Source organism: Octopus sinensis, linkage group LG14, assembly GCF_006345805.1.
Source record: "Octopus sinensis linkage group LG14, ASM634580v1, whole genome shotgun sequence".
Taxonomy (NCBI): domain Eukaryota; kingdom Metazoa; phylum Mollusca; class Cephalopoda; order Octopoda; family Octopodidae; genus Octopus; species Octopus sinensis.
This window is the reverse complement of record NC_043010.1, coordinates 6,971,573-6,994,072: the sequence shown is the minus strand read 5'-3', so window position 1 is coordinate 6,994,072 and position 22,500 is coordinate 6,971,573. Positions and strand designations below refer to the sequence as shown.

Below are 22,500 nucleotides of genomic sequence, written 5' to 3'. Positions count from 1 at the left end.
AAATCACTGTATTGTACAGAAATGGTAAGTTATCTTTGCAAAATGACATTTAAGCTAGAGATACAGAGATAGACTGTTCTTGTTATTTCAGTTGGCTTTTTCTTTTTTTTGCTTCTTCAAAATTTTTTTTACCTTTTACTTTTTACGCCATTTTTTAAAATTCCTGTTTTCTGCATTATGAGTCTTCCAAATGAATCAGAGAAGTAAGCAAAGTATGAATATAATTTAAGAAGTATCAATGTAATCTGATAGTGTTTAGATGCGTAGAATTCTTTTTTTTTTTCTGTTTTATTGGCTATATTTTATATCGTGCATTTTAGCTTTAATTAATTTTTATGAAAAATATTTCAACTAGTAAATTTTTAACAAGGCAAATTCAGAGGAAATTCTCAATGGATTCTCTTACACATTTTTCATTCAAATATACGCACACATGTATGTATGTATGTATGTATGTATGTATGTATGTATGTATGTATGTATGTGTGTATGTATGTATGTATGTATGTATGTATGTATGTATGTGTGTGTGTATGTATGTATGTATGTATGTATGTATGTATGTATGTATGTATGTATGTATGTATGTATGTATGCATGCATGTATGTATGTATGTATGTATGTATGTATGTATGTATGTGTGTATGTATGTATGTGTGTATGTATGTGAGTATGTTTGTGTATGTGTGTACGTACATACATATCTATGTATGTGTGTGTTTGTGTATGTATATATGCATGTTTGTGTGTGTGGGTATGTATGTACATATGTATGTATGTGTGTATGTTTGTGTATGTGTGTACGTACATACATATCTATGTATGTATGCACGTGTGCGTGTTTGTGTATGTATGTGTTTTTGTGTGTATGCATGCATGTATGTATGTATGTATGCGTGTATGCATTTATGTATGTATGCATCTATGCATGTGTGTTGGTATGTGTATGTATGTATGTGTATATTGCTTAAAGTATTTAATTTATATTAATTCGTTTGTATGTTCATTGCATATTTAATACATTTTTATTACATATTATTCTGTTTATCTAAAAACTTATTTTAAATATCATTTTCTATTTGTCTACAGTGAAACCGTTAGATTGGAACACACTGCTTGGGGTATATCTGCTTTCATTTTATCTAACCTTCTGTCAGTGTATAGACTTTACCTACTATGTGAAAGAAGATAGAAACCCAGGTGTATATTTGGGTGATATCACCAGAGACACACATATCGATGAATTACTGATCACAGACAGAAATCTAATACGGTTCAAGCAGCTACAAAAAGACACAAAGAATGGAGAGCTGTTCAATGTTTCTAAAACTGGTAAACTTTATACAGCTCAGCGATTGGATGCTGAGGCTCTTTGTAAATACAACACTGAGTGCTCCAGAATAGTAGATATTGCTGTACAAAAAAAGGAATCTTTTCTAAGAATATTAGAAATCAAAGTGATTATAGAAGATGTTAATGACCATCAACCTGAATTCCCAACAAAAGAAATTGAACTTCAATTTGATGAAACTGATGGGAAAGGTACTAGAAGATCAATACCCAATGCTATTGACAAAGATATTGGTATATTGAATTCGCAGATTAGTTATGAATTGGTGAAAAATAATTATGATCCATTTTCGCTCGCAGTTTCCAAGAGAGTTGATGGTTCTTACTCACTAGGAATTACATTAGAAACAACACTAGACAGAGAAGTAAAAGAAATTTACATGTTACAAGTTATTGCTAAAGATGGAGGATATCCACCGGAGCAAGGAGTGTTAAACATAAAAATATCAGTCTCGGATGTAAATGATAATTCTCCAGTATTCTCACAGAATGTCTATAATGTTACAGTGAATAACAGACAAAGAAACTCGCCAATCATTACTCTCTCAGCAACTGATTTAGATTCAGGTAGAAATGGGAACATTTCTTACTATTTCAGTTCTAAAACAACTGATGATGCTAAGCAAAATTTCATACTGAATGAATTGACTGGGGAAATCCTTCTGCCGGAAAAGTTCAAATCAGGTGAAGTAAATAAATACAAATTATTTATTGAAGCTCAAGACGGAGGGAACCCTCCGCTGAGTTCCATTGCCACTGTGCTTGTAAATATGGTCAACAGCCATAATGATGCACCCATCATTGATGTAAACTTTGTTTCAAAATCCAATGGCAATGCAGCATCTATATCAGAAGGAATAGAAGTTGGCAGTTTCATTGCCTATGTTAAAGTCACTGATAACGACAACGGAGAAAACGGTAATGTAGACTGTGTTGTTGACCACGAACATTTTCAACTCCAGAAGCTTGGTGAAAAGAAATATAAAGTTATAATAAAGAAAGTGGTTGACCGAGAAGTAGAAAGTAATATAAATTTGGTAATAAGTTGCCATGACAACGGAATCCCTTCACTAAAATCTGAAAGGAAATTTTCAATTCAGGTAACAGATATCAATGATGTACAGCCACACTTTGCTAAAACTATGTTCAAGTTTTTGACTTATGAAAATGAAAATCCATTCTTTCCAATCGGATTAATCAATGCTACAGATCCTGATTTAGGACCTGGAGGTGAACTAACATATTATCTTTTAAGTAACAACAGATATAATTTTCCATTTAAGATTTCTAAATTTGGTTTTATTTCAACTACACAGTCATTGGATCATGAACAACAAGAAATCTATAAATTCAAAGTTTTAGTTCAAGACAATGGAATACCATCTCTTAACAACACAGCAGATGTAGTTGTTGAAGTTATGGATGAAAATGACAATGCTCCCTATTTTACGTTTCCCAGTGTTAACCCTTTCAATCTAGATGTCCATTACCATCCAAAGAGTAAGAGTGACATCACAACATTAAGAGCTTCTGATAGAGACAGTCATGTAAATTCCTTCCTCAGATACGAAATAATTAAAGGTAATAATAAACAAATGTTCACTGTTAATCCTTACAGTGGAGTGTTGTCATATTCTCGCGCCATCTATCAAAATGATGCTGGATTATATGAACTACATATAGCTGTCAAAGACAGCGGTACACCTGTTCTCACAGCTACTACTACGTTATTTTTGACTCTAACGGTCAGCAACAAGACTTTGAAAATGTTTACAGCTGTAGACGCACAGTACGATGATAAAATACACATCAACTTATTCATCATCATCGTCATTGTAGCAATGACCGCTTCCGTAATCCTAGTGGTGTCTATCACAATATGCATCGTCAGAAAAAATAACAGGAGAAATTCACAACAAAGAGGTGAATTAAGACCTTCCAATGTATTTTTAGATGAAAATAGACAATTAGAATATTTGTGTGAACAGGCAGCACTTCAGTATGATTCGCCATCTGCTATGGCAGTGAGACTTCCTCCTGAACATAGCAAAGAATTTCACAAGGCAAAACCAAGTCGAGAAGATAACTTTAAACATGAACTAACATGTGAAAGGAAACCTTCACAATCTCCAAGTCATTATCCCGATAACATAGACAGATCTATTCAGGTAAGACTCCGATTTATTTCATTATTCAAATGCAATTCATTACTGCTTAACAGGACTTTTGTAATGTTAAATGGCTATAAATGAAGGGGAGATAAATCGTAGAAATTTAGATTTCTATCTTATTGAAATAAGATTGAAATTTTCAATACAAATTCTTATTAAAGGCTTGCATACATACAACTTTATATATAAATTACATCAAGGGGAAACATTTCCTATTAAGGAAATATTTTCGTTATGATCCATTGAAAATTATTTGAAACACAAAATAAGATAATTTACCTTTATTGTATAAGAAAAAAATGAATATTTTTCTAGAAATTTCCTGTATTTATTTTTTGTTGTTTATTTTTTTTCTTTGCTAACTTAACTTAGATTTTTCCTTCTTCGATAAAAAAAAAATTATCTGAGGATTACAAAAACATGAATTCACAGACAAATATTTATATATAGAATTCAATCATTTTTATGTCTGTTTTTTTTTTTTTTTTTTTTTCCAGGTTAACAAGGGTTTGTCAAATATATATCATTGATATCATTGAAATATTGTTTTACAGATGGAGGGATTCCAGTAACTGTTACTTTTCTTTTCTTTTCTTTTGAGTAAGGAATGTTTTATGCCACATGTTTTTGAAAGTGCAGTACCTGCAAAAAGTTTTTTCAAGAGTGGAGTAACACTAAATTTCACTATTGTAACTCAACAGTTTCTCATGCAAAGCACACAGAATGTAGATTTAGACACACACACACAATCACATACACATAGGATATATAAGTATGTATACACCTCCCATGACTTTCGGAAACATTTTTTCACGCTCAGAGTTGCTGAAGCATGGAATAAACTGCCTGCGTCAGTTGTTGACTGCCATGACACTGCATCCTTTAAGGCCCTCATGCTTTCCGAAATCCGCCGAAACTACACCTGATTATACATACACTTTAGATGAGTTGTAGTGCACCTGAGCACTGTACACAATTATTATTATTATTATTATTATTATACACATATTTATGTATGTGTATATACATACACACTCACACACACACACATATATATACACATTTCTATGTAATATACACACATATATACATGCATATACATATATATATATATATATATATCATCATCATCATCGTTTAACATCCATCTTCCATGCATGATATGTATATATATATGGATATATATATCTATGTCTATATCTATCTGTCTGTCTATCTATCTATCTATCTATCTATCTATCTATCTATCTATCTATCCATCTATCTATCTATCTATCTATCTATCTATCTATCTATCTATCTATCTATCTATCTATATATATATATATATATATATACATACATGCATATGCATATATACATATGCACAAACACATACACATATATACAGGAAAACTTAAGATAAGGACATGTTCATATTATCAATTTCTATAAGCTATAAGGTAGTAAAAAAAATAATAAATGTGCCCTTTTAAAGCCTAGCCAGGCTCATGGGCCTGGTTTCCCAGTTTCCATAGCGTATGTGTTCCCCCGCTGGACAGGACACTAGTCTATTGCAGTGTTACTCATTTTTGCCAGCTGAGTGGACTGGAGCAATGTGAAAAGAAGTGTTTTGCTCAAGAACACAACGCATCGCCCGGTCCAGGAATCGAAACCACAAGCTTACGATCATGATGCTGACACCTTAACCACTAAGCCACGGGCCTCCACTATAAGGTAGTGAGCTGGCAAAATTATTAGCAGTATTTTGTCTGACCTTACAATCTGAGTTCAAATTCTGCCAAGGTTGGCTTTGCCTTTCATCCTTTCTCAGGCACGATAAAATAAGTACCAGCTGTGCACTGGGGTCAAGGCAATCAATTTACACCCTCCCCTGAAATTACGCCGAAATTTGAAACTAATATTGTCAGTTGCTATTCTTTTATTCTTATTATTTCTTTTACTTGTTTCAGTCACTTGACTGCGGCCATACTGGAGCACCATCTTTAGTCGAACAAATCGGCCCCAGGACTTATCCTTTGTAAGCCTAGTATTCATCTTATCAGTTTCTTTTGCTGAACCACTAGGTTATGTGTACATAAGCACACCAGCATCGGTTGTCGAGTGATGGTGGAGAGACAAACACAAACACATACACACGCACACACATACATATATGTGACGGGCTTCTTTCAGTTTCCATCTACCAAATCCACTCACAAGGATTTGATCGGCCTGAGGCTATAGCAGAAGACACTTGCCCAAGGTGCCATGCAGTGGGACTGAATCTGGAACCACACAGCTACTTCTGCGCCTATGTATGTTTCATCTTTATGGTTGCTTGGAACCATACATTAGGTGTTCCAAGAGCAGATGCATGCTTAATCAGAACAGGTCATCTGGTTACACTTTATTGCATTTTGTTACACAGGTGCAGGCATGGCTGTGTGGTAAGAAATTTGCTTCTTAACCTCATGGTCCTGAGTTCAGTCCCACTGCGAGGAATCTTGGGCAAGAGCTGACCAAAGCCTTGTGAGTGGATTTGGTAGACAGAAACCAAAAGAAATCTATCGCATGTGTGTGTGCGTGCGCATGTGTGTGTGTGCGCGCATGTGTGTGTGTGTGCGTGCGTGTGCATACGTGCATGTGTGTGTGTTTGAGTGTGTGTGTGTGCATGTGTGTGTGTGCATGTGTGTGTGTGTCTCTGTGTGTGTGTGTGTTTGTGTATGTGTGTGTGCATGTGTGTGTGTGTCTGTGTGTGTGTGCATGCGTGCATGTGTGTGTGTGTGTGAGCATGTGTGTTTGTGTACATGTGTGTGTGTGTCTGTGTGTGTATGTGCACATTTCTTTGTAACTGTGTTTGTTCACCACCACAGAAATAACAACCAGTGTTGGTATGTTTACATGAGCTTAACTCAGCGGTTCAGCAAAAGAGAGTGTTAAAATAAGTACCAGGCCTAGAAAGAAAGAAAGTAAGTACTGGGGTCAATTAGTTCAACCAAAATTCCTCAAGGTGGTGCTCCAGCATGGCCGCATATTAAAGAAGAAATGTCAAGCATGACCATATATACAGACACACACTACTTCACACAAGGACACACATGGAGATGCACATCCATACATACAAACATGGTACATAGTTGCAAAACACAAACACACACACACATACAAACACACACACATGCACATGCACACACACACATACATAAAAACACACAAACACAGATACAGAAACACATGAATATGCAGAATACATAATACAAATATACACACATACATACATATATACATAAGCACACACACACACATACATGCATCCACACACATACATACATACATACATGCATGTGTAGGCACACACACACACACACTAAACCACACACATGTGCACAAACAAATAAAAAAGAATGCAGTGTGAATAACGGACAGAGTCAAAACTGTTGAAAAAGTTGTAAGAGGCAACGATAATTTTAGGAAAATAAAAAAGAAATAAGTGGAAATTTTACCGGTGAGTGTGTTAAATCATAAGGCACTAAAAAAGAATGTCTCTTCCATCTCGAAAGAGTCCAGAAGCTGGCTACCCGCATGGTTCTTGGTCTCAAGCATTTGTCTTATAAAGAAAGGCTGAAGACGCTCAACCTTTATTCTCTAGAAAAATGCCGCCACCGTGGTGATCTCATTCTTGCTCATTCTTGCTCACAACATCATAAGCGGAAAGTGTAACCTCTCGAAAGAGCTGTTCTTCACTCCTACTCCAGAGCGTCGGCTGCGGGGTCACTCCGAAAAGCTCTATCTGCGACAATTTCATCTCAATCAAAGGAGAGGGGCTTTCTCCATCCGGGTTGCGGATCCGTGGAATAAGCTGCCGGACAAGATAGTGAAGATGCCGATGACCACTCGGTTCAAGGTCTCTCTTGACCAGAAATGGCCTGAACTCTTTGCATGAACACCACCCTGTACATAACTCCATGTCCCCCTACATGGCCTTGCTTTTTGCTTTTTGAGCCAAAAAATTAACTTAACTTAACTTAACTTAACAACAGTATATATATATATAAATATCAGGTGTATAAGTGCCTGTACAACATCACATAAACATACCCATGGAATGCCATGTAGAAATGCCAGTGCAGTGCCATGTAAAAAGCACACATGTGGTACTGTGTAAAAGCACTCATATATAGTACTTTCATATCTGTCTTCAGAGCTTCATATCTCGTCAGTTTTTCTTCTTTTGTGGTAATTCTGTTGTCCCCAGAGCAAGCAATATCAATGATCAGGCATGATTTTTCTCCCTTATCTATCATCACAATATTGGATTTCTAATGTTCAATTCTAACTTTCCCATGTGGCAATATTTCTAATAAAATATGTTACCCAAAGAATCAAGAATATGGAAGGGTTGAATTATCATCATCATCATCATCATCATCATCATCATCATCATCATTTAATGTCCATTTTCCATACTGACAGGGGTTACACAGTTTGACTAGAGCTGATAATCCAGAGAATTGTACCAGGTTCAAGTTGTCTGTTTTGGCTTGATTCCTATGTGTGAATGCCATTCCTAATGCCAAACTTTTGAAACATAACTTAAAAGATTCCAACTTAAAATTTCAATGGAATATTTTTATATAAATTATATGTTTAAAAAATTAAACAATTTTTTTATTCATAGCATTTTGTGTGCTATCAGAAGGTTAATTATCAAAATAGATGCCTTTTACCTATTATTCATATTTTAATTACAAGTAGCTAACTTCAGAAATTGATAATATATACCCAAATATTCAGGCAAGCATCCAAAGTTGCATACTCTGCAACATGTTTAATCATACAAAATTCTTTCAAACACAATAAAATTTCATCATCAGAAAAATTTGAAGAAATCTTACTTCGAATTTCTTGAAATAATCACATCAGTCTTTTAACATAGGCAGCAAAGGCTGTGTTTATTTAATATATATTACAATGATATTTTTAATGCATTTCAGAAGATCAGAATTTCAAATGAATTTATTTATTATAGCTCCAGTATTTTATTTTGGCAAAAACATTAAAGTCTTAGATAAAGTGTCTTGCTATCATTTATGTTCCAAGTTCAAATTCCACCTAGAATAGCTTTGCTTTGCATCCTTCAGGGGTTGATAAAATAAAATAACTGTTAAGAAATTTAATTGCTTATAATCTCCCTTCCAGAATTTGTGGCCCAGTACCAATGTTAGGTATCAATATTTCATTCATTCATTCATACATATATACATACACACAGTATGTATGTACTATGTATATATGTATGATGATGATGACGATGATGACGACGATGATGATGATGACGATGGCAATGACGACGATGACGACAATGACTATGATGACGATGATGACGATGACGACAATGATGATGACGACGTGACAATGATGATGACAACAATGGTGCTAATAATACTTATATACCAGCTGAGAATAACACTACCAAACTATATCCATTCTGAATAATAGGTTCACAGTTCATATACCATTATGTCCATGGCAAAAGTATTCAACTCATAAATGAGCCAATCTAATTTAATTGAATTTAGTGATAACTTAATTAATGAACTGAACTTTAAATACCATTTTTTTTCCCATCCATTTTTTTTCTGTGTATAGTTCATGGAAGGTGGGGCTTTACCTGTAAAAATTGCGACATTCCAATTTCCCAAATACTTACAGTTGTTCTCTCCTGGATCTGCTTTGGGTGCCCAGCCCAGCCTCCCAGAACAAGTTATAGGCTTATTGCTGGATGTACTAGCATTGGATGAGGGCCATAATATATTTTTCTATCAAAGGGACCCTTTACCTAAGACCTGAATGTGTTCATTGTTTACCTGCATACTGGATGATGTAGTATAGTTATTTTTACAAACCCATTTCATATTGTAGCCTTTGGTGGTGTTACTAATACCAGGCATCAAGCTGGTATTTGTGCTGAACCTTCTAAAAGTATCAAATATCTACTTCTGTGTAGGAAAAGAGACAACATACATTCAGTAAGCAATGGTTAATATTATTTTAATAATTTCAGCTAGTAAGGGAGTTAATTCAGATACATTTCAGTATTATTAGACTTCCTCAACAAAATATTATCTTTCTCAAACTTGCTAGAAACTATTTCTTTCATGCATGAATTGCAGTTCACTTCAAGGGAGTAGCAACATTTTAGAATTTATCTTGAGCTTTGGTACCAAGTCAGCTTAAGAAATATAGTTCTTACTAGGTTGTCTTACCTTAGATTCATTACATGAAGATGAATGTCTGAAAGAGTTCCTTCATGTCCCAATCAATGGATCTAATATTTCATTTAAGTGTCTGCTAAAAATCAATCAATGCTAATGTTCATTTGGAAACTGGCTTCAGTAGCTTATTAACCTCACAACTATGACTACATGTGAAATCATCAACAAATAAATTTCTTCACTCACCATCAAACTCATCCCCCTGCACAAAACAACAAAAATATTGTTCTTTTTAATTCTGAGGAAGATGCTCTTTTTATCAGGTAACTCTGTACACATCTAGTAACTGACTTGGTAGACACCCACAATAACTCTGAGCACCTTTTCAAACTCCACCCGTCTAACACCCGTGGACATATTTACAAAGTCAGAAAACAGCACAGCTCCCATGACTTCAGGAAACATTTTTTCACGCTGAGAGTTGCTGAAGTATGGAACAAACTGCCGGCATCAGTTGTTAGTTGTCGGAGCACTGCATCCTTCAAAACTTCCATGCTTCCTGAGATTTGCCAACAGTACACCTTGATTTTCTCCCCTCCATACACACACAAGCATGTATCTGACTCATACACTGTTCGCTTTCCAGACATTTTTACATTACTGCATGTACTTTATACACACGTTTGACACGTTGTGGTGCACCTGAGCACTGTATACAATAACTTCATTATTATTATTATTATTATTAAAAGTATCCACTATCTTTTCTACAACAACCTTGTGTACTTTTCTTAATTCAATATGTCTAACACCCATTGGACATGTTTAAAAAAAAGTCAGAAAACAACACAGTACCCATAACTCTCGGGTGCATTTTTTCATGCTCGCACTTACAGAAGCATGGAAAAAACTACCTGTATTAATTGTTAGCTGTCAGAATACTACATCATACAAAACTTCCATGCTTCCCAAAATTTGCCAACAATATGACTGATGACCACCCTTTTATAAAAATGACTCATTCTCTGTTCATATTTTATGTATCATTCTATGTACTGTATATGCACTTTTGGCTACCTTTACCAATAAGTTATACTGCATCTGAACACCATATACAATAATCTAATTATTATGATTATTACATTTATGAGGGCTTTTTTTTTTCTTTTGTCTGTTTTTTAAGAAATACTAGCTTCACAAAGATATGCCTTGTTTCTGCTTCACCAGAAAATGGATTTCAGTCTGCGAGATTCTTCCAGTTTGAGATGAAGGAATACACCTAATGTTTCTGGATAATTTCTTCATCTTAGAAATATTTCCTTAGTGAAATGGTTGCATAAATGTGTCACATGGTACACTGTACTCTCACAATGAGCGTTTTGGGAATGAATGTATTTGTCGTGAAGCATCTACTCTTTATCTTAAAATGTTTAGAAGAATAATCTATTGAATGAGATAATTAAAACAGAGCAATTTCTCTTTATTACACAGCTGATGTTTTGTGTAAAAACTACTGTTACACAGCAGAGAAAAACCTTACACCCATTTGCACCTGCACTAAGGGGTTACAGTAAACTGTCCTCAGTGGCAATCATCATCATCATCGTTTAACGTCCGTTCTCCATGCTAGCATGGGTTGGACGGTTCGACCGGGGATCTTGGAAGCCAGAAGGCTGCACCAGGCTCCAGTCAGATCTGGCAGTGTTTCTACGGCTGGATGCCCTTCCTAACGCCTACCACTCCGTGAGTGTAGTGGGTGCTTTTTACGTGCCACCTGCACATGTGCCAGGCGAGGCTGGCAATGGCCACGATCGGATTGGTGCATTTTACGTGCCACTGGCACGGAAGCCAGTTGAGGCGACACTAGCATCGGCCACGATTCGGATGGTGCTTTTTACGTGCCACCGGCACGGAAGCCAGTCAAGGCGATACTGGCATCAGCCACGATTCGGATAGCACTTTTTACGTGCCACCATGTTAAGGTAAAATTAATTAATTAATATGTCATGATAAGGGTATTGTTGTACATTTTTCATATACTAGTCTAAATGATGTGAAAACTATTTTTGGGTTAAGATGAAGATTTTCTAAGAAGAAATAAATATACATGCATAAGTGTATAAATCTTTACTCTAGTAATCAATGCAGCATATGTTATACAAAGATGGAAGAGGCATATCTTTGTGTCTTTAGTTTTGTTGTTATTTAATGAAATTTTTGCTCACCTCATTCTTTTGAGATGCTTAGCTGAAGTAACAGATTAAAAGAAACAATATTTATGGCCATGTGGTAAAAAATTTCCTTTCTATCCACATGGCTCCAGATGCAACTCAAAGAGCCCTGTAAGTGGATTTGGTAGATGGAAACTGAAAGAAGCCAATCATATAGATATATATAATAATAATAATGAAATTATTGTATACAGTGCTCAGGTGCACCACAACTTGTCAGAAAGTGCATATAAAGCATATGCAGTAATGTACAAATGTCTGGAAAGTGAACAGTGTATGAGTCAGATACATGCTTGTGTGTATGGAGGGGAGAAAATCAGGTGTAGTGTTAGCGAATCTGAGGAAGCATGGAAGTTTTGAAGGATGCAGTGCTCCGACAACTAACAACTGATGCCGGCAGTTTGTTCCATGCTTCAGCGTGTGTATGGAGGGGAGAAAATCAGGTGTAGTGTTAGCGAATCTGAGGAAGCATGGAAGTTTTGAAAGATGCAGTGCTCCGACAACTAACAACTGATGCCGGCAGTTTGTTCCATACTTCAGCAATTCTTAGCGTGAAAAAATGTTTCCTGAAGTCATGGAAGGAGCTGTGCTGTTTTCTGACTTTGTAAATATGTCCACGGGTGTTAAACAGGTGGAGTTTGAAAAGGTGCTCAGAGTTATTGTTTGTAAGATGGTTAATAATTTTATGGGTGTCTGCCAAGTCAGCTGCCAGACGTTGGAGTTTTAATGTGTCCATGCCCAGGGAAGTAAGGCGTTCAGAATATCTGTATCTATATCTGTGTGTGTGTGTTTTGTCTGTTTTTGTCTTCCAACATCTCTTGACAATTGGTGGTTACGCCTATGTAACTTAGTGGCTCAGCAAAAGAGACCAATCTTAAATGTAACTTAGTGGCTCAGCAAAAGAGACCAATCTTAAAAAAATAAGTACTAGAGTTGATTCGTTTGACTAAAAGCTCCATCATGGATATAATTATATATTACTGGAACTAGTAATATATAAAAGAATATTAGATTTTTTAAACACAACTCATTTGTATGACGACTACAAATTAGAATACTTGACCTCTGCTGTGTGAATCCTAGTCTTTTATCAATATTGATGAATTGCTAAATAATAATGAAAATCGTTGGTTCAGTCTTCACCCTAACGTGGACAAAACAAAATGTAAAGAGCTTATATGGGCCTAATCACGCAGTGAGATTGAATACATAATGATAATTATCATTTCCTGTCTCCATCGATAACCATACAAATATATTATTGGCTGGCAATTTTGGTCTTATGAACCAAGGGAGATAAGTATTCAGCAATTACCTCCCTTACCTCTTTAAATTTATATTTCAGTATTACATGCATACTTTTAAACTATTTTGTTTATAAAAATAGTTTGTAACGAGAATTAATCTTAAGGAGATAAGCTTTTAGTAATTTAAACGTACAGATTCCCTGTAGGTAATTCACCCATGTTTACAAGAAAGGCCATCTTGTTACAAACTCAATTGGTCTTATTCATTTCTATGTTATCTTCAATTCAAATAATTGACTAATTTTATCTCACTTATTTGATAAAATATTTATACTTTAGTATATACTAGCAGTATCGCCCGGCGTTGCTCGGTTTTGTAAGGGAAATAACTATATAAGCATTTTTAGAGAGTTATAGCCAAAAAATAGCAAAAAAATGCATTAAAAATGGGAAAAAAATGATGAGAAATTTTTTTTAAATCGTTGACTCATCGTAGACATTTTTAGAGAGTTACTTCCCTTATATAATAGCGAAAAAATGCATTAAATTGGAAAAAAATGATGGTAAATTTTTTTTTAAATCGTAGACTCATCGTAGACATGCGCTAATACCCAGAAGGGCTCGATATGAATCATGACTATAAGACACCCGGTTTTGGTTACACTGCACCGCAAAATGTGGGAGTAGTTAGGAATCTAAATCGTAGGAGACAGACACACAACTTCTCTTTTATATATAAAGATATATATTATATTTTTATTACTTTGTTTTAAAAATGTTTTATTAACAAAATTTCCTGTTAGATTTTTCTTCATCAAACATTTGAGTGAAATACAACCATAAATACTTGAGCCAATGAAAGAACATTGGATCTTTTCACTTTGACCAGCAGATTTTAAAAATAATTTATTTTAAAAATCTGCCAGTCAAAGTGAAAAGATCCTTTAAAAGTGTTTAGTTACAAAGAAATTATTTTAAAAATCTGCCGGTCAAAGTGAAAAGATCCGCAACATTTCTAGACTAACGAGTGAAAAAATCAGGTGTAGTGTTGGTGAATCTCAGGAAGCATGGAAGTTTTGAAATAGCAGCCAAATAGCAGAAATAGCAGCCAAATTCGCTTCAGTCTTCATTCTGAATTAATGAAAGAGCCTTTATGCTGGTCAACGGGACTGCTAGAAATAGCTGCTGAAATTCATTCAAATGACGACTTAATAATTTAAAAACAAAGAAGGACGTGGTAGATAACCTAGAGCTTGATACAGTGTTTGAAAATAGGTACGATTTCTGTGCCTGGCGCACGAATTCGATTATACGCTTGCTCTATCTGTTCTAATCAATCATATTAATTTTAATTTATAAACACACAATCATCTTTTCTCAAATTCTGTACAAATTCAATTCATTTAAGTCTTTATTTGAGTTTTCTCTAAGTTTGAATTTCTTCGGCTGTCACTTTCTTTTATTAATAGGGAAAAATGGAGAAGAAATTAAGAAAATATTCAATGTTAATAACTATTCATAATTAGTTTCCTCATTTAATTATTATTTAAAAAAAAACCCTTTTGTTACTAACCCGGCCAAAACCGGCTCTGGCTCTGGCTATGTGATAAAATGTCTTGTTTTCATAAGTTTTGAATTAAAATATTCCACCAAGCCTTAGTCACAATTGATGTTCCAAACACTAGCTTAATGATAACTAAGTTATTTTACTAAATTCTTTGTTATATTTAAAATGATTGAAAGAAACACAGAACATCTCAAAATAAAAACAGTAATGAAAGGGTTAAAACTTCAGCAGCTAAAGTTTGTTGAATTATCTCCCTTAGACTTGTAAGGTTTATTAAGTACTTTCTGTATTTGATAACATAAAAGAGGAACGGGTATATTGGACGGACCTTAATTTCAGTAGCGTATATTCAAATAAAAAATAACCTAGTGCATTAAATCATTTAAGGATCTTTTCGGTCTGACCATCAGTTTTTTTAAAAATAATTTCCACGTAACTAAACACTTTTAAACTTCGTATGCTGGAAGAATGTGTTTATAAAACATCTTTTACTTTTGGCTTTATTGAGAAAACTCTATAGTTTGTTAGATATTTGGTGTTTGTTTTTTCTTCAATTTCTGCAATTTCAACCAATCAATGACGTCTATTGAGGTAAAAAAAAAGACATTCTGTGCTGTATGAATATGTCCTTCGTTTAAGAAACAGATTGGGTTTATTGACATTTCTGAAGAAAAAAAGATACCCTTCCCTCCACCCCTAACCCTAACCCTAACCCTAAAACAGATCGAAATGCAATAGATCGATACTAGGGTCATAATTATGGGTGACAATTTCATATGACACCGCTAGAAAAAACTGCCGTTCAAACCGTAAAGATCCAACCAGACTTAACAGATAGAACATGGCGTGATTTATTTGGATCTATATTTTTGAATAAAGGGTGTGTTTTATAAAACGCCATCAAATACGATATATCATATCTGTCCATTCCAGTGAAAACATTCTTTTTTCAAAATTTTCCTCGATTCTGAAGTTTAACATGGTTTTCACTTTATCTCAGTTTATGATATCTCTTTGGTGAGGTTTACTATACAAAGAGCGACAGTCTAGAAATAGCAACTAAATTCACTTCAGTCTGCGTTCTGAATTAATGAAGGAGCCTCTATGCTGGTCGATGAGACTGCTAGAAATAGCACCTGAAATTCATTCAAATTCATTACTACTTCGACCAGAATTGTTTTGCACTTTCATCTTTCCTGGCAAAAGCACATCCTTAGCATAGCAAGGACTGCATCCCAAAACACTGACACTTTACTCCAAGGCCTAAAAGTATTTCAGCCTCTAACAGCTGCTGACACACCACAAGGCTCAAGTAAAGCCCTCAACGAAGTACTGCTCAGACATCTAGAGTGGTGCTGCAGCTATACACAAAAACATACTGGTCTGCATTCATAGCGGGGCCACTCAAAAACTGTATTTGATGACACCTTCTAAAAATCACACAGACATATGAGACACACTCCAATTTCAGCAGTGCATATTGAGGAAAACGTTCCAGTGCATTAAAGCCTGTAGTATAGGCTTAATTTTACATATAGGCTCAGGAGTGGCTGTGTGGTAAGTAGCTTGCTAACCAGCCACATGGTTCCGGGTTCAGTCCCACTGCGTGGCATCTTGGGCAAGTGTCTTCTGCTATAGCCCCGGGCCGACCAATGCCTTGTGAGTGGATTTGGTAGACGGAAACTGAAAGAAGCCTGTCGTATACATGTATATATATATATATATATATATATATATATATATGTGTGTGTGTGTGTGTGTTTGTGTGTCTGTGTTTGTCCCCCTAGCATTGCTTGACAACCGATGCTGGTGTGTTTACGTCCCTGTCACTTAGCGGTTCGGCAAAAGAGACCGATAGAATAAGTACTGGGCTTACAAAAAGAATAAGTCCCGGGGTCGATTTTCTCGACTAAAGGCTGTGCTCCAGCATGGCCGCAGTCAAAATGACTGAAACAAGTAAAAGTAAAAGCAAAGTAAGTAAAGTGTAGGACTCAATGTGGTTTCTGAGGACATTTTTGTGGGGTGGAGAAGGTGCGTCTTATATTCCATCAGAAATGGTAACAAGCAGATACACTTCAGCTTCTGGCTTGGTCTTCATGTTCAACTGAGCAGACAAAAACAACTTGAAATAAGTGCTTTACAATGCAGCACTCGGTCCGACATTTACGACCATCAGCCAAATACCCTAACAACACGGCTGCCTGCTTCACATTTTAAGATAAAGAGTAGATGCTTCACGACAAATACATTCATTCACAAAACGCTCATTGTGAGAGTACAGTGTACCATGTGACACATTTATGCAACCATTTCACTAAGGAAATATTTCTAAGATGAAGAAATTATCCAGAAACATTAGGTGTATTCCTTCATCTCAAACTGGAAGAATCTCGCAGACTGAAATCCATTTTCTGGTGAAGCAGAAACAAGGCATATCTTTGTGAAGCTAGTATTTCTTAAAAACAGACAAAAGAAAAAAAAAAGCCCTCATAAATGTAATAATCATAATAATTAGATTATTGTATATGGTGTTCAGATGCAGTATAACTTATTGGTAAAGGTAGCCAAAAGTGCATATACAGTACATAGAATGATACATAAAATATGAACAGAGAATGAGTTATTTTTATAAAAATTGTTGGCAAATTTTGGGAAGCATGGAAGTTTTGCATGATGTAGTAGAAAAGCCAATAAAATACAAGTCTGAGAACTTCGTTGATATTATTTATTTTTTTTGTTTTTTGTTTTTTCAAATCAATGCTGTGTGAAGATACATGCCTCAGTGGATAGAATAATGGATGGATGGAAGCACTCCGTTGGTTACGACGACGAGGGTTCCGGTTGATCCGAATCAACGGAACAGCCTGCTCGTGAAATTAACGTGTAAGTGGCTGAGCACTCCACAGACACGTGTACCCTTAACGTAGTTCTCGAGGATATTCAGCGTGACACAGAGAGTGACAAGGCCAGCCCTTTGAAATACAGGTACAACAGAAACAGGAAGTAAGAGTGAAAGAAAGTTGTGGTGAAAGAGTACAGCAGGGATCACCACCATCCCCTGCCAGAGCCTCGTGGAGCTTTAGGTGTTTTCGCTCAATAAACACTCACAACGCCTGGTCTGGGAATCGAAACCACAATCCTATGACTGCGAGTCCACTGCCCTAACCACTGGGCCATTGCGCCTCCAGATAGAATGATAGGTGCATGATCATTAGGTTGTATGTTTGATTCTCAGACTGAGTGATGCATTGGATCTTAGACAGGGCTGGATTAAGACCCATAGAGGCCCTAAGCACTTAAAAGATTATATTTAATTCAAGATATAAACAATAATAAACCATAAAATAAATTTTTATTTTTCAAAATGAAACAAAACTAACAGTAAGAGGGAAAATAATGTTTATTTTTGTATAATTCCACTTTATTTATATTTGAAAAGTTTCCTCCTACATTTTTGTAAATGCAAAGTTTTTGATCGGATCCTCACTATGACACCATGAACACTTTGAAATTAAATTTCTAATCATATAAACATGATCATCGTTTAACGTCCACTTTCCATGCTAGCATGGGTTGGACGATTGACTGAGGGCTGGCGAACCAGATGGCTGCACCAGGCTTCAATCTTGATCTGGCAGAGTTTCTACAGCTGGATACCCTTCCTAACGCCAACCACTCTGAGAGTGTAGTGGGTGCTTTTACGTGCCACCGGCACAGGGCCAGTCAGGCGGTACTGGCAACGACCTCGCTCGAATCTTTTACACATGCCACCGGCATAGGTGCCAGTAAAGCAATATTGGTAACGATCATGCTCGAATGGTGTCTTTTACGTGCCACCAGCACGGAGGCCAGATAGCCACTCTGGCAACGATCACGCTCGGATGATGCTCTTAATACCCTACTTGCATGGGGCTCGAGTGCCAGTAAGGCGACACTGGTAACGATCACGCTCGAATGGTGCCTTTTAAGTGCCACTGGCACGGAAGCCGGTTAGCAGCTCTGTCAATGATCACACTCGAATGGTGCTCTTTGCACCCCGCTAGCACGGACGCCAGTCATCGAATTTGATTTTCATTTTGATTTTAGGCAAGTTTAAAGTGATTTCTTTTGTGCCATAAACCTTTTACCATTTCTGTGGTGTCCCTCTTCCCTTGATACCCTAAGTATGTACTTATTTTGCTTAATTCAGGGCCAATCCAAGAACAAGACACTTTATTTCATATTGCTCCTGTATATGTGACTAAAAATGAATCTCAGTGGCACCTAACGGGGTTAAATCTTATAAAAGACTGACATTCCATTCAAGGACAAGTTTGGTTTCACTTTTATCAAAAATGCCTTGAAAATCTGGATAAGTTCCAGCTTCAAGAACCTTTAGGCTTCAGGCCTACTTTAAGGTCAATGTTTCTCAAAATGGGTTCCAGGCTTGCATGAAAATATTCAGGGATTCTGCATGATCTTATATATGCTGTCCGTGTTTCAATCTTTGGACTGTGCCATGCTGGAGCACCTCCTTGAAGGATTTAGTTGAAAAAAAGAAAACAACCCAAATACTTATTTTTTAAAGTCTCTTTACTCTTTTAGTCTTTTACTTGTTTCAGTCATTTGACTGTGGCCATGCTGGAGCACCGCCTTTAGTCGAGCAAATCGACCCCGGGACATATTCTTTGTAAGCCCAGTACTTATTCTATCAGTCTCTTTTACCAAATCACTAATACTTTTGCAGAGAAATGGGTTGATAAGGTAATCAAGGTAGTTAGAGTCTGTTATAGAATACACCACAGGTGTTTTTTTTTTCCATTATAGAAAGATGTGGGGCAAGAGACAAAGGGAGAGGTGAGAAAGAAAAAGAGAATCAGATTAATATCTATCTGTCTGCTTACCTATCTATCTATCTATCTATCTATCTATCTACGTATCTATCTACATACCTACCTACCTACCTACCTACCTACCTACCTACCTATCTATCTACCTACCTACCTACCTACCTACCTACCTACCTACCTACCTATCTATCTATCTATCTATCTATATATCTATCTATCTGTCTATCTATCTACCTATTTATCTATCTATCTATCTATCTATCTATCTATCTATCTATCTATATATATATATATATATATATATATATATATATATATATCTTTATATCTATCTATCTGTCTGTCTATTTTTCTATCTATCTATCTTAGGATACTGTGTAGGACAGTAGATAGAGATAGCATAGGATGTCCACAATTCCACATAGTCAGCTACACGGATCACAAACTTGTGACATGTACGCTAGACTTAGGTAAGACACTTAGGCAGGGTCCCGGATACTGGAAACTAAACGCGTCTTTCCCATCGAGACAAGTTTTCAGAGACCGGATTAGCACACTAGTAAAGAGGGCTTTGACGGGAGCCATCATCAACAACAAATGGTGGTTTGCCCTCAAGAGAGCAGTAAAAGCAGAAGCGATTAGGTACAGCAAAGCACTAGCCATAGATAGAAATAGAGTAGAGGGTGAGCTAGTTAAGAAGCTAGAAGAGGCAATTAGAAGCGGCATCGCATCCGACGTTTTGGCGGCGAGGTTGGCCCTCGACCAACACTTCAACGCCAAACACGAAGGATGTGCTGTCAGAGCTAGGACGCGTGCTCTAAGGAACGAAGGTGTTGGAGCCGCGAGAGAGGCCCGGGTGGCAGAGGCGCAACAGGGCAACAAAGCCACCATTCGGTCACTGGTAGATGAACAGGGGCGCGAATTGCTCGAGCCAAGTAAAATGTGTGAGGCCTTTCAGCAGCATTTTGCCCGACTGTTCGGAACGAGTGGAGGGCAAGAACGTAGGGTGGACTTCAGTGCCTACCTACATAGCCTACCACGACTCTCGACAAGAAAGGCAGGGTGCTGCGAAGGTGCCATCACGGCGGCGGAAGTGCGGGAAGCGATGGCAGAATGCTCGAGGGACAAATCACCGGGTTTGGATGGTCTACCCTACGAGCTTTACAATTGTATGCCAGACTTGTTTGGAGATCTCTTGGCGGCGGTGTACTGCAACTGGCAGCAAAACGGGAGCATTCCTGGTTTTGTGAGCGAGGAGCCGTAACACTGCTGAAGAAAGATCTAAACAAGGGAAATGTAATAGATAACTTTAGGCCCATCACTCTGCTTAATGCAGACTTGAAAATTTTGGCCAAGGTGCTAGCCAAGAAGTTGGCGCTTGTCATCGAGAAACTGGTCGACAAGGCGCAAACATGCGCCGTGCCAGGCCGGACCATCCATGACAACCTCCATCTGATGCGCTACATCATAGACAGGGTAGTTAACGAACCTGGCATGTGTGGGGCCCTGATCAACTTGGATCAATCGAAAGCCTTTGATAGGGTAGACCATCGATACTGGAGGCAGTCCTGAGAGCGGCTGGTTTCGGTCCCGTCTTCCGCGGCTGGATAGCTGCCTTGTACAGAGGCATCCGTTCGGTAATTCGCGTAAATGGACATCTATCGAGACCTTTCGACATTGCACGTTCGGTCCGTCAGGGATGCCCCCTCTCGGCGCTTCTATACGTATTGACTCTTGAGCCACTACTGCGGAAGCTGGCGACTCTAAGGGGCATCCCGCGAGAATTGGGATGCGGGACGAGCGTGTCTGCATACGCGGACGACGTCACCGTCATAGTGTCTAGCCACGAGGACATCGAGCTGGTCGGCGAGACACTGAAAAACTACGAAGCGGTGACAGGAGCGAAAATCAACCGGGAAAAGTCAGTGGGCTTGCGACTAGGCACCTGGAGAAGCAAGCCCATGCCGTCCACCAGCGCCTCCGTCGTGGGACGCTGGACCGACGGCCCGGTTGAGTTGCTCGGGGTCTGGTTTGGTCCGGACCTCCAAGTGGAGAAGAACTGGAACGAGATAACGAGTAGGGTGGTCACTCTCGCCCGGCAATGGGCCGAGAGGAAACTGTCCCTAAAAGGTCGAGCGGAGGTGGCGAACACGTACATCGCGTCCGTCATCTACTACCGCCTGACCGTCGTACTTGTCCCGACCCTAACCATCACCAAACTACAACGCATCCTCTTTCGCTTCTTGTGGATAGGATGCGTCCCGATGGTCAGGCGATCCATTTGCTGTCAACACCCGTTAAAAGGAGGGCTGGGCATGCCGTGGTTGATGATGCGCAGACACGCGCTGAGACTGCGACATCTCTGGCTCTATGTAGACGACGGTGAACAGGTGTGGTCGCCGTTTGTGAGGCACGCTTTCCCGCAGCTCGTCTCCATGACCGAACTGCAGTCGTGGATCAAAAAGAGGCCGAGGAAGGGCGAATGGCACCGCGAGTGTCGCGTTGCTCTCAAGCAACTCTGCCGTCCTGGGTCGACCTTAAGTGACTTCAACACAACCAAAGCATTCTATAGGGGTTTAGTGGAGGGGAGGTACGACGACGAGCTCGGGGCGAACCTGGACGTCGACGAGGAGTACCTGACCCGCCTGTTCGGGACGACTTTCGGGCCAGGGCCCATGGACAACTTCCAGAGATCCCTGGCCTGGCAGTGCTACCGAGAAGCGCTACCCGTTCGGGATAAGCTCTACAGACACGGCTCGAGAAACACGGGGCCGACCTGCCCGAGATGCGGTCAGAGCGACGAAACCGTTCTGCACGCACTCGTTCAGTGTCCAACAATTCCGACCTGTGGGCTTATGTCGAACAACTGCTGTCACGTGTGGGACGAGTCGGTTTATCAGCTGAGTC

General features: G+C 37.9%; 1 protein-coding gene across 1 annotated transcript in view; it reads left to right on the top strand.

The window, feature by feature from the left end:
- The window catches only part of LOC115218748 (protocadherin beta-15-like), a 139,811-nt gene that overhangs the window by 68,756 nt on the left and 48,555 nt on the right, over positions 1-22,500 (top strand). Inside the window, exon 2 of the mRNA XM_029788658.2 lies at positions 1,091-3,519. Within this exon, the coding sequence (XP_029644518.1) occupies positions 1,091-3,519 (2,429 nt within the window). The remainder of the gene's footprint in view (positions 1-1,090; positions 3,520-22,500) is intronic.